This window comes from Brachyhypopomus gauderio, unplaced genomic scaffold (assembly GCF_052324685.1).
Source record: "Brachyhypopomus gauderio isolate BG-103 unplaced genomic scaffold, BGAUD_0.2 sc54, whole genome shotgun sequence".
In the NCBI taxonomy this organism is placed as follows: domain Eukaryota; kingdom Metazoa; phylum Chordata; class Actinopteri; order Gymnotiformes; family Hypopomidae; genus Brachyhypopomus; species Brachyhypopomus gauderio.
In genome coordinates, this window is record NW_027506878.1 from 225,943 (window position 1) to 243,163 (window position 17,221).

General features: G+C 45.2%; 1 protein-coding gene across 1 annotated transcript in view; it reads right to left on the minus strand.

Annotated features, from left to right (window-relative positions):
- LOC143488808 (GTPase IMAP family member 8-like) overlaps window positions 1–17,221 on the minus strand; it is a 32,573-nt gene that overhangs the window by 14,974 nt on the left and 378 nt on the right. The window contains exons 2-3 of the mRNA XM_076987720.1: window positions 16,932–17,006; window positions 12,298–13,002 (exon numbers count right to left, since the gene is read on the minus strand). Of these exons, the coding sequence (XP_076843835.1) occupies window positions 12,298–13,002; window positions 16,932–17,001 (775 nt within the window). The 5' untranslated portion in view covers window positions 17,002–17,006. The remainder of the gene's footprint in view (window positions 1–12,297; window positions 13,003–16,931; window positions 17,007–17,221) is intronic.

Genomic DNA, 17,221 nt, shown 5'->3' on the forward strand with positions numbered 1-17,221 from the left:
TCTCCCTGTATATCCCGCAGGTCCCATCATCCTGCGTCCTGCTGCTTCTGTCCCGTTACATGATCTATGTCACGATCATTGAGGTAATATAGCATGGGGCTCATTTATGAGGAACTTATGATTGATTATAGATGTGCCAGAGACTAAAGCTGAATGAATGACTTCTCATGAAAATATTTTACAATATTTTTTAGATTTAAAGATTTTTTTAATGCATTTTCAAGCAACATCATATTTCTAAACTTACAAAAAATCAAGCAGGCGCAGAACCTCAGATTCCAGCAACATCTATTTCAGTATTTTAATTTTGGTCTGTCATGGTAGGCTGCCCCAAATCCTCAGGGGAAACTCCCACATCCAGACATAACCGCACCAAGACACGCCCCTGCTCACAGTGCCCCACCTACTGACACACCCTCTCATCTGCACACACACCTGTTCCCTGTTCTCTCTCCCCCTGTATATCCCGCAGGTCCCATCATCCTGCGTCCTGCTGCTTCTGTCCCGTTACATGATCTATGTCACGATCATTGAGGTAAAATAGCATGGGGCTCATTTATGAGGAACTTATGATTGATTGTAGCAGAGGTGGGGACTCGAGTCACATGACTTGGACTCGAGTCAGACTCGAGTCATTAATATTAAGACTTTTGACTTGACTTGAAAAAATATTCAGAGACTTAGACTTGACTTGGACTTTTACACCAATAACTTGGGACTTGAATTGGACTTGAACCTGTTTACTTGCAAAGACTTGATTTTTTTTACCCCAAATCTAAATATTAAAACGCATATTAATATTTATAAAGTGCGCCCCATTAATTTCATTTCCGTCCTTCTGACGCAGACCGGCGTTACACCAGATTCTGTGACCGTCGAGTTTTGTGACCACAGGGGGCGCTATTTCACAGTTTCTGTTCTGTTTACGAATGCTACGTAAACTACGCTGATGCACTTTCTTTACTCGTTTTGTTGGTGTCCACGAGCCAAAATATGACCGATGTTTATATTTACATTTATCGTCTCTTAATTACATAAATGTACTTAAACAAGATTTACTATCCCCTCGCCATTGCAGCCAACAAAGAAATCATGAATGGGATGTACAGGTGAGCCTTTTTGTCACGTTGAGGACCCCGGCTCCTCCCTTTTGGGCGTGTGTCAACGTTGTCCACGTGCTTTGTCTGCGTCAGAGGAGATTCGTGGTTGGGGTTATGTCGTTATGTCGTGTGATTAATAAGTCTCACCTGTGAATCGTCTCGTGATCACGTGGGGCTAATGTGGTTTGTCTATTTAATGTGCGCTCGCGCAGTGTCCTGTGCTCATCGTTGTCTATGTTTACACGTCTGTGTGCAAGTGTGAGTGTTGCCTGTGCGCTAGACAGCGCTATTGTTATAAATAAAACAAACATGACGTCAGTCCAAGAGGATTCCGTGTCTCATCCTTCGGGACAGCCCGAGCGTCACAGAACGACGAGCCGTCGAGACACCAGAATATTCCAGGCTACAAGCCGAAACCGAAAAAGGGGAAGAAACCCTGCAAGCGGCAGCACCGCTCCTCTTCCTCTCCTCCGCGCCGCAAAGCCCCGCCGACGCTGGCACAGCTGATGCAGGACCCCGAGTGTGCATACCTGCTGTGCGCGGCTCGGGAGACCTCCATACCGGAGCTGGCGGAGGAATACCGCCTGACAGCTGCGTGGGTGTGGGAGGAGAGACACCCCTCGTCTTCCCGGGAGAGCTCGCCTGTCCGCGTAAGCGCCCCGGCATTCTACAGGACGCATGCGCCACTAGAGGGTGAGCTTGGGGAGGAGGAGAGAACCCCGACGCAGGAACAGCTGGAGAAGGACCCGGTGTGCGCCCTCCAGCTGGCCACAGCCCAGGGGCTAGAGGAGAGAGACCCCGAGCTGGCGGAGACCTTCCGCCAGGGAGCGGTGAGGATTTGGAGGGAACGACACTCCCCTCCGTCCCGCGCCCTCTCTTCTCTGAAGGTGGACTCCTGCGTCTGCGGTGCTATCGAGTCCACCCCGGAGAACAAGTTTGGGGAGGGGGACTCCGAGGAGGAGCAGGACGAAGGGGAGGAGTCATACCCTCCGTCACTAAGCGATGCTTCCACCGTTGACTACGGCGGAGAAGGAGAGGAGGCCTACCCCCTGTCGCTGGAAGACGCGTCCACACTCGACTACGGGTCAGAGGAGGAGGAGGAGTCCGAGGAAGAGGACTATCTCCCTCCGCCCGTTGGTTCCTCTTCCGTCATAGAGGAGGGGGAGGAGGTCGAGGTTGGGGACTACCCTCAGTCGGAGCAATCGGCATACCGATTACGGTGAGGAAGAGGAGGAAGATCGTCCTCTGTCCGTGCACTCGGGCGTCTCAGAGTGCACGGACAGCGAATTCTACTCGGAGGAAGAGGACGGTCCGCCCCCCTCTGAATGCTCTGCTGAGACGGTGAAGGGAAGGTGGAAGTCGTCCTCCGATCGCTCTGGAGAAGAGGAGATGGACTGCTCCTGGGGTGGCAGCCCGGAGCAGCCCATGAGTTGGAGCCAGGGTAGCGAGACGGAGGAGATGGAAGTGACCGCGCCCAGGGCTGACTCCGGAGGGTCCGCCAGCCGCGCTGCGCCAGGCGCGTCCGCCAGCCGCGCTGCGCCAGGCGCGTCCGCCAGCCGCGCTCCGCCAGGCGCGTCCGCCAGCCGCGCTGCGACAGGCGCGTCCGCCAGCCGCGCTGCGTCCGGTGGAGGGACTGCAGCAAGGGCAGGAGGAGCACCGCCCACCGCAGCGCCTGCTGCACCAGTAGCTCCCGACCTCTCTCTCCTCATCACTCTCCTGCTGGCGCGCAGCCTGGCGCCTATGTTGTGTGTGTGTGTGTACCAGTGTTTGTAAGTCTTCCCGTATGTGTGCCGAATCCCCTATTCCCGTTTGTTCCTCTGTGTGTGAATGTACCGGTGTGTGTATTCGTGTCTGTTCCATTGAGTGTGTCTAACGTCTCTTCCCCCGTCTTCCCAGGGAGGGTGTGCTAGGCGATTCGTAACGGACGCTTCGCCAAGGGCAGTCACCTCCCAGACGCAGGATTGAGCGCGTCGGATCCGCCCATCGTCATGCGTTCGGGGCACTCGGTCCTGTTGGCACCCCGGGACGGGTAGTGCCCTTGGAGGGGGCGTCTGTCACGTTGAGGACCCCGGCCCCTCCCTTTTGGGCGTGTGTCAACGTTGTCCACGTGCTTTGTCTGCGTCAGTGGAGATTCGTGGTTGGGGTTATGTCGTTATGTTGTGTGATTAATAAGTCTCACCTGTGAATTGTCTCGTGATCACGTGGGGCTAATGTGGTTTGTCTATTTAATGTGCGCTCGCGCAGTGTCCTGTGCTCGTCGTTGTCTATGTTTACACGTCTGTGTGCAAGTGTGAGTGTTGCCTGTGCGCTAGACAGCACTATTGTTATAAATAAAACAAACGTGACGTCAGTCCAAGAGGATTCCGTGTCTCATCCTTCGGGACAGCCCGAGCGTCACACTTTTTAACTGGGGTCACAAATTCTGAATATCAGAATATGTGACCCCACTGAATCTCCAGGTAACAATAGTAGCCTACACCGTGACCCCACAATAACAGAAAACAATGAAAAATAACCCTAATCTTTTATTAGTCTATATTTAAACATTTTATCCAAATGTTTAGAATAACCATTCGTAATGACAGCATCTTGCTTACGATGAAGCTTGCTATTTTTGTGTAAAATGATGTAATGAAACATTCTTGTTTAAGTACATTTATGTAATAAAGAGAAGATAAAATGTAAATGATCTGTCATCTTTTGGCTGGCGGACACCAACAAAACGAGTAAAGAAACGCATCAGCGTAGCATTCGTAAAGCGTTGGTGCCTGTAAAAAAAAAAAAGACTCGAAAGGACTTGAAATTCCAAGTTTCAGACTTGGGACTTGGGACTTGACTTGACGGTTGCTTGTCTTGACTCGAGACTTGACTTGAGTTGACTGTCTTTGCTTGAGACTTGACTCGGGACTTGAGGATAAAGACTTGGACTTACTTGAGACTTGCAAAACACTGACTTGGTCCCACCTCTGGATTATAGATGTGCCAGAGACTAAAGCTGAATGAATGACTTCTCATGAAAATATATTACAATCTTTTTTAGATTTAAAGATTTTTTTTATGCATTTTCAAGCAACATCATATTTCTAAACTTGCAAAAAAATCAAGCAGGCGCAGAACCTCAGATTCCAGTAAACCTCACTAATGTGATTATAGGACATGACGGCCTCCTTCATGGAGACAGAGGGTATCCCTGCCTGTCCTATAGGCCTACCTTATGACTCCCTATTCAGATCCTGCACCTGGACCACAGTCCCGCTACAATCAGGCCCACAGCAAAACCAGGGCAAGAATTTAAATGACATGTAAGATAATGTAAATGGCTGTAATAACTTTGAGGGACTCAAGTCTAGTGTGCAAGTACTACAATTTAAAGAAGAAATTATTTTCTCTAATTCTGATTGTGGGAGTGGATGAAAAGCATCAAGCATCAAGTGTATAATTTAAATCAATATCGACCAAATCAGATGACATACCAGTTATACTGCTAATAAAAGGTTTTATATTTTGTTCTCTATTTTATTATCAAAGAAATCTATAATCACACTAGGGTTTGCAATGATTTAACTATTACACTGCATGTGAACAACTAGCAAAACTACCGCAGGCCTACTCTGTTCAGATTTGTTGTACAGTGTGGAATCATACACGGATCCTGGCCATCTGGCTTCAACATTTGTGATGAGGTGGGAAGCATCACATATGATCTTGATGGGAAGAACGGTCAGTTACAATAGCTACATTATTTTTGTTACCATTAAAGATAAGTACATTATTCATTAAGGATTATAAAGGTTAGTACCTGTACATTAATGCTATGGATGAATTTTCATGTTCTAATGGTGCTGGTGTAACGCAGGGCGTACAGATCGGTACACACTGCGTTATGAAACGAAGGGGAACGTGAACCCAAATGCCGTATGAAAACCAATCTGCATGCACATAAAAACACACACACACACCGAAGCAAAACGAAACTAAATTAGACGCGGAAAACTCAACGCGTAAACGAAACTCAACCGTCTAGGCACGGGAGGAATAAATAACCAAGGCAACCGAAATAACGCGGAAGTATTACAATGCGTGAAAACGCAACAAAGGACTCCAGGGGAAGACTGGACACAGGCAAACGCCGCAACAAAACAAAACCTTTCCCAAAAATAAAAGAGTAACTGACAGGAAGAGATAAAGCTGGAGGAAAACTTGAGAAGGGCCAGAAGTGGCGCAGGAGGTAGATACTCGAATAAGTGACAGGTAAGTAAGAGAGATAAAGGTGATGAGACACCTTGTAACGACACGCAACACTAGAGAAGAGACGAGAGAGAGAGAGAGAGAGAGAGAGAGAGAGAGAGAGAGAGAGAGAGAGAGAGAGAGAGAGAGAGAGAGAGAGAGAGAGAGAGAGAGAGAGAGAGAAGGCTGAGACCGTGACGGCAAGACACCAAAACGAATCAGCAGTGATCCGCTTCACCAAGCTTCCTTAAGAAGCCTTAGAAACGGCTGAAACGGATCAGCGCTGATTGCGCCCAGCTAGTCTAGGACTGACTCGGGTGCCTCTTCTGGAGGTAGAAGGTGTGGCATCCGAGCCAGCCCTGACAGCTGGAATAGGTAGCATATGTAGGTTCCATCAATACAGCCAATCACTCTAGGAAATCCTTAAAATGTAAATGGAATGAAGTTCGTTATATATTGCTTCTCCTTTGCTTAATTTGATAGCATGCTAGCCAGCAGTACTATGGAGAAATGTTCTATTTATTCTGCTTGTAAGCAGTACGCCACCATAGTTTGTGCACTGGTCAGGGTGTTTATCATCTCCTACATACTGAGGATTGCTGCTAGGGGTGTGACGATACACGATATTGGGTTCACGAGAACGAGACGTGACGAGATTTTAAGGAAACTAATGGCGCATTTCCACTAGGGCCTGCTTGGCGCGGTACGGTTCGATTCGCGACGGTTTGTGAGTGTTTCCATTAGTACCACTTCCCTGTGAGCCGGCCCCTTCGGGTACTATTTTTGTACCGACTCGCTTGAGGTTCTAACCGTTCCGAAGCGGTACAGTTCTGTGACGTGGAGGAACAGCATGACACTGATTGGCCAGGGAGTGTCGTCACAGGTTGCGTCAGGAGAGCGACTCCTCCGCTATGCTATGGACTCCTCGGCCATTTTTAAAACCCAAGGAGCGAAGTCTGTTCCCTGGTCAAACGCCGACGTACAAACCTTTCTGTTAATAATCAGCGATCAAAAAATCCAGGGCGAACTGGACGGGGCCACTAGAAATGTAAAGGTTTTTAGCGAGGTTTCCGCGCTAATGGCCACTCATGGCTACCAGCGGTCCGTTCAGCAGTGCCGGTCGGTCCAAGCTAAAAAAGCTTAACGCGATTACCGGGCGGTGAAGGACCATAACGGACGCAGCGGAGCAAACCGCAAAGACTGGAAATGGTTCCAGCAAATGGATGTCATATACGGTCACCAGCCAGCCAGTAACGGAAGAGAAAGAGCTAGACAGACACGGCAATGTTGGTGCTGGAGGCCACGGAGAATGGTGAGTGTATTGTGATTTCAGTTTTACTAGGCTCGTAAAAGATGTAATATGAACGCATCTATTGTAAACGCAGGAATTTAGAGCTGTGTTTGTAGTTAATGTTACTACCACAGTCACTACTGTACAATAGCTAGCTCTTAACCTTGCTAGTTAGCTGTAGCCATAAACAAAGCATCAGCAGCGATGACGTGCTACACAGTTTGTGCAGTTACGGTATATCGTTGTTGCTTCACGGGAATACTTGTGTTTAATATTTGTTATTTTTTACGTTCAAGATTCCCCTTCCACTGACGAGGCGAGCGGAGTTGGTGGAAAATGTTTCCTTCAACCGGGCTTTCCTCGGGGTGCTTGGCAAACTTGTGAACACCATGCGAGACGGACGCCAGTAAAAGCACACAAAATGTTGCTTGTAGTACTATAAATATTTATTTCATATAAAGCTATACGTATATATTTGCTTTTTGCACTTTTTAAAACTATAACTATATTATTTACATATGTTGTACTTTAAATATCTATATTTCATAATAAAGTTTGATTTCATTTGATTGTATGACTGATGCTTTTTATGCAGGGTGTGTTCAGCCTGTTTGAGTAATACCAAATTATTATCAATAATTAGAGCAACCACATACGATAATGAAGATAAAGATAAATAAGATACAATAATGGTATGTGTTAAGGGGCATCGACCGGTGTTGTGGTCGCATACAAATGATGTTACGACACTACAACCCGCGCGCCAACAGCGACTCCACCCACATTGTGGTGGTCCACCATTGTAATGGAAACACAACGCGACCGTACCGTTCCGTTGCGAATCGACCCGTATCGAACCGTACCGCGCCAAGCAGGCCCTAGTGGAAATGCGCCATTAAATGACAAATTATATGACTGAACAACATACTTTTATTTAACTGAGTTACACATGCATTTTGAAATGTTTTATTAGAACTCTTAACATGCATGATGCAAGCATGAACTTAATAAACTTGTCCTACAAATTGAAATTAAAATAAAATTTCATAAAAGTTAAAATAAAATAAATAAAAATATTTCTCCTTTTTTCAAGCGCAAACAATACAGCGAGTCCCCGCTTAACGACGATGTTAGACCGAAAAGTCCGTCGTTAAGCGCGACCCCAGATTTAGATACGCTTTGATCGTAAATACAGTATAGAAAAAAACAAACAATGTTCTCGTGCACAACACTCCACTGTGCTGCCACTGCTCCTCCGCGCACCGCACAAAATAACATAAAAAGTTGGTCGTAACTCCGGTCCGTCAACCAGACCCGTCGTTAAGCGCTGACTCACTTTATTATGTGCAAAACAAAACGTTTTATATATATATATGTATGTATGTATGTATATATGTATGTATGTATATATGTATGTATGTATATATGTATATATATCATTATGTAAGCGTGTTGAATATAGGTATTGATTGGGTTGTTGTATCTTGCAATGGTGTGTTTGTTTTACCATTGTAAATTAACCCAGTCCCAACAAGACTAAAGACTGGTAAAAGAACTACAACACAACACCAGCTGGTTTAATTGTTACCACTAGCACTATTATTAGCTACGCGTTCTATTAGCATCTATTTCAGATTATACACTATTTTGTATAGGCCTATACTATTTTTGCAGCTCCCCCTTAGTGGACTCAAAGAGGAGTTCATGGTGGCACGCACCAGGGAAGCCCTACAGTACAGGGATTTGAAAGACGGCAAGGTGTCAACAGCCGGCATTGAGGTGAGGACAGGAAGGAAGTGGAAGGCTAAAGAAGCAGTGGAGCTGGCAGAGTCACGCCTTAGACAGAAAGCAGCGACAGGTAGAGCAGGCGTGAGTTACTATCAAAAGCCCATCATCAGCCAGACCCATAGAAAGGAAAGACACCATCTGATCCAGGAGGAAGTTAGAGCGGGTGTGGAAGAGGAGCGAGTGAGCAGGACAGTGGGTCTAAGACAACAAGGAGCGTGGACGAGGTGGGAGAGTGCACTACAGCGCAGGATCACATGGACCAACATCTTGCAACCAGATTTCCAGCTGATTCGCTTCCTGGTACAAGCCGTCTACGATGCCCTACCAAGCCCAGCAAATCTCCATGTGTGGGGAAAAAGTGAGACACCCTCCTGCCCTCTGTGCTCGGGTAGAGGCTCGTTGGAACATCTCCTCAGCAGCTGCCCGAAGGCTCTGGCAGATGGTCGCTACTGCTGGCGCCATGACCAGGTACTCAAGGCAGTCGCTCAGAGTATAGCCTCAGCCATTAGCTACAGCAAAAAACAACATAATCCCAAGACGGCAATCTCCTTTGTCAAAGCTGGAGAACAACCCAAAACACAACAACAGAAGAAAACTGGCCTACTCCACACAGCACCTGACTGGCATCTGCAGGTCGACCTGGAGAAGCAGCTGAGGTTCCCTCAGAAGATCGCAACAACAACCCTCCGCCCAGATATGATCATGACCTCTCAGTATACAAAACAGCTGATCATACTGGAGTTAACAGTGCCCTGGGAAGAACGTATTGAGGAGGCCAATGAGAGGAAGAGGGCTAAGTACCAGGAACTGGTAGAGGAGTGCAGGGAGGGAGGCTGGAAGACCTTCTACGAGCCCATAGGGGGTAGGCTGCAGGGGATTTGCCGGAATGTCTCTGTGCAAGGTCTTGAGTCGCTTGGGCATCATAGGAGCAGTAAAGAAGAGGGCCATCAAATCTGAAAGCGAAGCCACTGAGCAGGCCACCCGCTGGCTTTGGATGAAAAGGGCAGATCCGTGGTCTGCTACTGGGATGCAAGTCGGGGCCTGATCACCCCCGGCTGGGTCACCTGGGTGAGGGTGTATGATGTTGTGAGACCCAAAACACCCTATGACCCCAGGATACATCACTGATGATGCGTCCCAGGGCATCCATGTTTCTTAAAGAACACGGTGACTGTAAAAACCCTTGCAAAAATCAAGTCTACACATAAAGTGTTGATAGTGGGGTACGATTGGTTTCAAGCTTGTTGACTCCTGCCAACCTCCCACTCTTATTGAAATTGAGAAAACTAAGGTGCATCGTGCCAACTAAAAAAAAAAAAAAAAAAAACATTAAAAAAGCTTGTTTATTGACATACAGCACAGGCAAGGTGGGCTTCCGCTAATCTTCCGGGGGGCACTGCGCGCGCCAGGGTTGCATTATCAATAAAGTTTCCCTCCTCGGGATTTTTGGATTAAGCAGTTTCTGCCTTGGTTACCGAACCTGCTTAGTCATCACTGGTGGTCACTTGTGCATATGTTGCTTCATGTCATTTACAGTCTCCTCTTTGAGATAATTTTTGTTAAACTTATGTGTAAAGATTTGAAACTTTTTTTCAATGTATCTTTTCTATTGGATTTTGAACTGTGATCTGATTCAGGGATTTCCTGTGAAGAACCAAACGCAGTGTGAGTGTGTCTGTCTGAAGATTGTGCTGATCCATAAACAGAGCTGCTGGTGGAAAAATGGTTTTTAAACAGTTTCCGCTTTTTCTTTGGTTTAATTTTTGGGTGGGACAAATCTACCTGTTTCTGATATTGGGTGGCCAACTGTGCCATTGAAATAGCCGATTTCGGAAGTGCTCTGTTTGCTTATTAAGTCAATATGATAATTAAAATATATATAGATGTAAATCTCCCGAACCCCCGCACCACAAAAAAAAGTCCTCGGATCTAAACGTTTCGCGTAGGTCACCCTTTTCAACTTCAAAACGGCGAATTTCGCCGAAAGGTGACAGATTTTCATGCCTGTTTAAATCTTGGGTCGTCAAGCTAGACGTCGGTAAACTTGCAGTTTCCCAGTGTTTCACTAACCGGTTTGGCGGCAAACCAGCCGGTATTTAGGTGACTGGCGCGTGCGCGAACAAACATCAGGTCACGTCACGTCAAATCACTGCTAGCAACATGTAAATAAATCTAATTTAAGGAGTTTTAGGAGAAAGGCGCTTAACACAAATTCAAAAACGTCTAGGCAGTTGGATGAGCGTTCGAAAATGTAATACCTCGTCAAATGAAGTTTAATACTTTTTAATACTTTTTAATGGCCTTAATTTTGGCCAACTGAATTTACTACCTTTTAATACTTTTTACAACCCCGCGGACACCCTGCACATTTATTAAGTATGGTTATAGGAAGCTAAAATATGTTCAGTTGGAGTGGATAGAAATGTTTTCTGGTTGCATAACTCAGATACAGGAGAGTGAAAATGAATTATTTTACTGACAAATTTGCCCACAGATGCCCAAACTGCTACTTAAAAAAAAATTCATAATAGCTTTGGCTTTTACAGTCTTTTATTATAATAAAAAAAAACAACATTTATAGACAAAGTTTTTTTAGTAAAAAAAAAAATTTTAATGTCACTAGTTTCCCGGCTGTTAAACTGAAACCACTCTCCACGGTTTGCTGCCACCATCTCCTCTATCTTCTCCAGCAGCTCTGTGACCTGAGTGTCATCACTCCTGTTCTTATTATACTTAAACACAGGATAAGATGGTGAAATATCCTATGCCACTCCCATACTCCTCACAAGGCCCTACCGCCCATCTTCTCTCCAACAACCATAACCGTGCACGTTATTGACCAACCAACCACTATTAGAACACTGCAACATCTACGAACTGATACTGGCTCGGCAAGGATCCAGAAGCACAGCGTACTATGTTCATGGTCCATTGCTTCAACTGCCAAGTATTCAGATCACCACATCAACCTGGCCTGACCTTCAAACAAAGCAACAACGACACATCCTAAACACACACCAGTTGTTTGAGCAGAACACAACAACAGCTACAATCTGATACTGGCTCGGCAAGGATCCAGAATCACAGCGTACTATGTTCATGGTCACTTGCCTCAACTGCCAAGTACTCAGACCACAACACCGCCCTGGACAGACCTTCACGCAAAGTAACAGCGACGCCCACAACCACTTGCAAGCTCTTCACTGGGGTCATCAGGTGGGCACCTCCCTTCGTTGGTGTTTCATTGATTTGAGCCCACAACACCTCAAAGAGGCTCAACGGTGAGGGCTGGCGTCCCAGCCTCACCCCCCTCAAAGCTTGCTGTTCAACCACCTTTTATGTTACCCATTTCACCTTCCCAACGTCTCACTCATAAGACCGGTCAAGCCACCTTTATGGGACATGACCCCATGTAGTCTGTGCCCTCTTAATCCACAGCCATTGGCTAGATCTTTCAGCTACCACTGACAGCTCCTTCACAGCTGATCTTAACTTTCTCCCTCTAAGGCAGAATTGCGTTAACAACGATGTCATAGATTTAGCCACAAAACCCCTAGCACCTACTTCTACTGGTCTTATGTGCGCCTGCCATCCGTGTTCTCGCACATTGGCCACCAAGTCAGCGTATTTCAGCTTTTTCCTCTCAAATGCTTCATCAACCGCATCTTCAAACGGAACCGTTAATTCGATAAAGTAAACAATCCGTTTACTTTCCGAGTACAACACCATATCGGGCCTCAGTGAAGTTACTGCTATGCACTCCGGAACCTGTAGCTCTCAATGAAGTTCTGCTTAGGAGAATGAAAAAAGGCTTCATAAGATCATAGACACAGAATTCAGGAATCAAAAGTACAACTTAACAGGAGGTAGAACAATGACCTATAAACTTACCCATAACCCCTCTGATGTCCTCTCTCTGTTTCTGCACCTTCATCATCCTCTCTCTTCCTCTCTCTTCTAATACTCTTTTCTTCTCTTCCATCTCCTGTAGAATCTTTCTGTCCATTTCAAAATGGCAGCCATTGTTTGCTGCCACCATCTCCTCTATCTTCTCCAGCAGCTCTGTGACCTGAGTGTCATCACCCCTGTTCTTATTGTTGAGAACATGATACCTGTTCCCACATTTCTCAACCAACCACTGGAGGGCGCTGTCTTCACTCTTAATGTGCTGCTCTATGGGTGTGTCTCCCAGACAGTCCCCATATGTGAACAGAACTATAGTGTGACTCCAGACTCTCTCAGTGAGAAGTTTCATGTGTCCCTCTAGTACTCTTCTCTCATGATCTTTAAAAGTTGTGCCCACACGTAACACCAGCAGTAGAACATGGGGTCCTGGAGGACACAGAGGCACACTGAGCACAATCTCCTGTTTCAGTATCTCACTGCTCTCTTCTACAGGTTCATTCTTCCACCATCCTGGAGCTTCAACAACAGTGATCTTCCTCCCTGCTACTTCTCCCTGTCTCTTCACACACTGAGCAGTTCTCTTTAACTCATACTCCTCTCTGCCCAGGATGGTGTTTCCTGCTGAACTCTTCCCAGCATCTCTGCACCCCAGCAGAACAATCCTCAGATCTGAGAGATGGTGTGAGTCACCTGCAACACACAAAATTATTAGCAATTAAAAAATTCTAACATAAATGTAATCACAAATATGATACTACAAACTATACGTCAATAATTGAGGTGAGAGGTGTAATGGTGGTGAGGAGAGAGAGAGGTGAGGTGTGTAATGGTGGTTAGGAGAGAGAGAGACAGAGGTGAGGGGTGTAATGGTGGTGAGGAGAGAGAGAGAGAGAGAGAGGTGAGGTGTGTAATGGTGGTGAGGAGAGAGAGAGAGGTGAGGGGTGTAATGGTGGTGAGGAGAGAGAGAGACAGAGGTGAGGGGTGTAATGGTGGTGAGGAGAGAGAGAGGTGAGGGGTGTAATGGTGGTGAGAGAGAGAGGTGAGGTGTGTAATGGTGGTGAGGAGAGAGAGAGAGGTGAGGGGTGTAATGGTGGTGAGAGAGAGAGAGGTGAGGGGTGTAATGGTGGTGAGGAGAGAGAGAGGTGAGGGGTGTAATGGTGGTGAGAGAGAGAGGTGAGGGGTGTAATGGTGGTGAGGAGAGAGAGAGAGGTGAGGTGTGTAATGGTGGTGATGAGAGAGAGAGAGACAGAGGTGAGGGGTGTAATGATAGTGAGGAGAGAGAGAGAGAGAGAGAGGTGAGGGGTGTAATGGTGGTGAGGAGAGAGAGAGAGAGAGGTGAGGGGTGTAGTGGTGAGGAGAGAGAGAGGTGAGGGGTGTAATGGTGGTGAGAGAGAGAGAGAGGTGAGGGGTGTAATGGTGGTGAGAGAGAGAGAGAGAGAGAGAGAGAGAGAGAGAGAGAGAGAGAGGTGAGGTGTTTGTAAGAAAGTTTTTATTGTCCATGTGACTTTCAAACAAGAAATCAAATGGCTGCCAAAGAAGCAATATAAACACAGTCAATAATATTAATCAAAAATATTAATAACATTAACAGCTTCAGTCACTGATTAATTACTTCTTGGATCATCAACATACAGCACAGATAACAGGACCTGTGGGAATTGAACTCTGCACTGTGAGCTGTGTAATAAATGAAAACGTGTTGGGCATAAACTCATAATGTGCCTGTGATGAAGGGGGTGTGTGTATCAGTGTTTGTGTTACCCAGTGCCTGGGACCAGTGTAGCTTGACAGGAGGCATGTTTAATATATTATTGTAAATCTCTGTTCTTTAAACTGCTACTATAATTACCATACCCCATATTACCAACCAAACACTTTTGCATATCGATAAAATATGCCAGATTTAAGGCAGGTTAATGCATTCGTTTGGGTCATATATAGATATATACACTGCAATGTTTTTCTCTTCACATATCCCAGCTTCTTTGTGAGCTGGGAGCAGAGCACAGAGCAGCCATTATACAGAACCCCTGGAACTGAGAGGGTTAGGGGGTTCGTTCCAGGGTCAACGTGTTGAGATTCTAATCTACATTCTGATTGATAGTCTATTACTAATGTAATTGGAAACAGTTACACCATAATGAAATCTCACACTCACAATGAAAACTACACTGCATGTTGAACAGTATGATTGTTTCATCTTGTGATATGTGTACCCTGGCTGACTAAGGGGTGGTTGAGACTGCAATAATTAAATCCATTAATTAACCAGATTAACTAGACACATTGAATGAATGTTTCAATTTATATAGCACCTTTTCAGGATACCCAAGGCACTTCACAATTGTTAACACAGCTACGTGTCAGACAACCAATCACACACCGGCAAGAAGCGGCAGCCAATTGCGCACAGCGTACTCTCTACCGGGATCCCCAGCCCTCTGGGGGACTGAATGGGGTGCAGGAAGGGGAGAGAGGACAGATCATAGTGACAGAGCACCATCCACCACTGGGCATACAAGCACACACACTCAGACGACAACTTGTTTTTATTGAACAGAGAGAGACACAGACACACACTCAGGGAGAGACACAGACACACACTCAGGGAGAATTTGTAAGGGACTGCCAATTTACCTAACCTCCATGTCTTTGGACTGTGGGAGGAAACCCACACAGACACAGGGAGAACATGGAAACTCCACTCAGATAGGGACTTGAACCCAAGACCCCAGTGCTGAGAGACAAACATGCTAACCACCAAGCCACTGTGCTGCCACCATTAACTAGATTAATTAATCAGTTAATTCATTCATTATCCCACAAGCCAAAGAGACAACTATAATTAAGAAAACATCAATGACTAGACAAACATGAAGCAAAGGACAACATACGACTGAACAGAATATTGGGGTAACTAAAATACTGAACACTTGCACACTAATAATACAAGACACAAACACGAATTAAAACAATAATTAAACATACAGATCACATTAGTTAGGCCAGTTTGGTCTGGTCCAGATTTTTAACCACATTATTAGCATGTGCTATTGTGAATGTGCCCATAACAGCAGTGTAGCTGTAGTTTCTACATGTGTCTGGAGAATCTCCCACCACCCAGAACTCACAGCAGGACTGTGTCTCCACTACCTGTTGTACCTGTTCTACACAGAACTAGGGGGAATTGTTTGTGTTCATGTTCTGGTGTGTTTTCTCTGTTTTACTTTCTCTCTTTTACTCTTCTACCTGTTCTGCACAATCTGTTCAAACTTGCTAGACAAAACAAGCTTGAACAAGTATCAGTTTCCTGGTTATTGTTAACTCTGTTCTACAGTGTGTTTTGTGCCATCCTGTAAATCTTTCAGATACGTGTGTGTGTGTGTGTGTGTGTGTGTGTGTGTGTGTGTGTGTGTGTGTGTGGATGAATGTTATGGATAATTGCAGCAGTAAAACAAAGGTTTGATCTCTGTTTTGCACATGTTGCAACAGCACTGATCAGCCAATCACAGCAGACTTGCAGCCAAGGAGACTGGAGTGTAGGACAGAGGAGTGTGTGTGAGTGAGTGACAGCAGTTTCTCCCTCACAGGAACATCCGCACTGGGGCTGTAACGTGACATTTCTCTTTGTATTATGTGCGTTATGTTTAGAGATCTGTTTGCTACCTGCAAGTGATGAACTAAATTAAGCAGCTCACCAAAACTCTCCTAGGGGAATGGACAAGAGAACCTGCACTGACCCAAACCCTATTTTAACCCTAACCCTAACTTAAACCTAACTCTAACTTAACCCTAACCCCACCCTAACCCTAACTTAACCCTAATCCTAACTTAACCCTAAACTAACCCTACCCTAACTTAACCCTAACCCTAATCCTAACTTATCCCTAACTTAACTCTAACTTTAACTTAACCCTAACCCAGACTGGTCAGTCTGGTGAACTACTGAGTGTTGAGTAGAGGTGACCCAGTCTCAACTTTTGGTTCTAAATAAAAGACTCGCTCTCTTTTTTTCTCCATACTGGAACATGAATCTGAATTTCCTGTCAGTCCTACATTCTCTCATTCATTCTCTCCTGGGTGTCTTCACATCTCCTTTATTTAACTATTCATCCTCACCTTCTAGCTGAGAGTGAATACAGACTTAGACAACAACTCTGTACACAAGCAAAAAAAACCTAAACATGACTAAATAATGAACATAGTTCATGTTCATCTTTCACCACCATCTTGTGATTCTGTTTATTTCACTACTCTATTGCCCTTCACTTAACAAGTGTCCTAAATACATTACTGTGTTACCTTTGTGGATTCCAAGGACAGACTGTAATTAAATTAATTTGTTAGCTTTCATTTTGCTGCCATGCAGGAGACAACTCCACATGTATAAAACAGTCCAAGCCCTTCTAAACCCACATTTGTAGTTAAACCAGAAACTAAACTTCAATACTACAGACAGTGAGTCATGTTTTATTATAAGCAAGAAAGTCACAACCTTCAAACAGACATTTTCTGATGGACTGAACATGAAAGTGTCTGGACAGCTTCTCATATGAACTCAATTCAATCATCAGTGACAAATGAGCTCCATCTTATTCCACTGGGTGTGAAGTCAGTACCTGAATCTCCATAATCCAACTCCGAGTTCAGATCAAAGTCTTCAGTCCTGGAATTAGAATCATAGTCCATTGCCTCTGAAATAACAAAACATATACAAATTAATTCCAGTATATGTATTCTTAGTCATTTCATACAGAGCATTTAAATGTTTGTGCATTAAATCTTAACTTTTCCGTTTTCTGGACACACATGACATATTTCTTTCAAGAAGAATGCTCACTGATAGTATAAAGTTTGTTTAAAATTTGATGCAATGTGACAGAAATTTAAAACATCCTTAAAACAATTA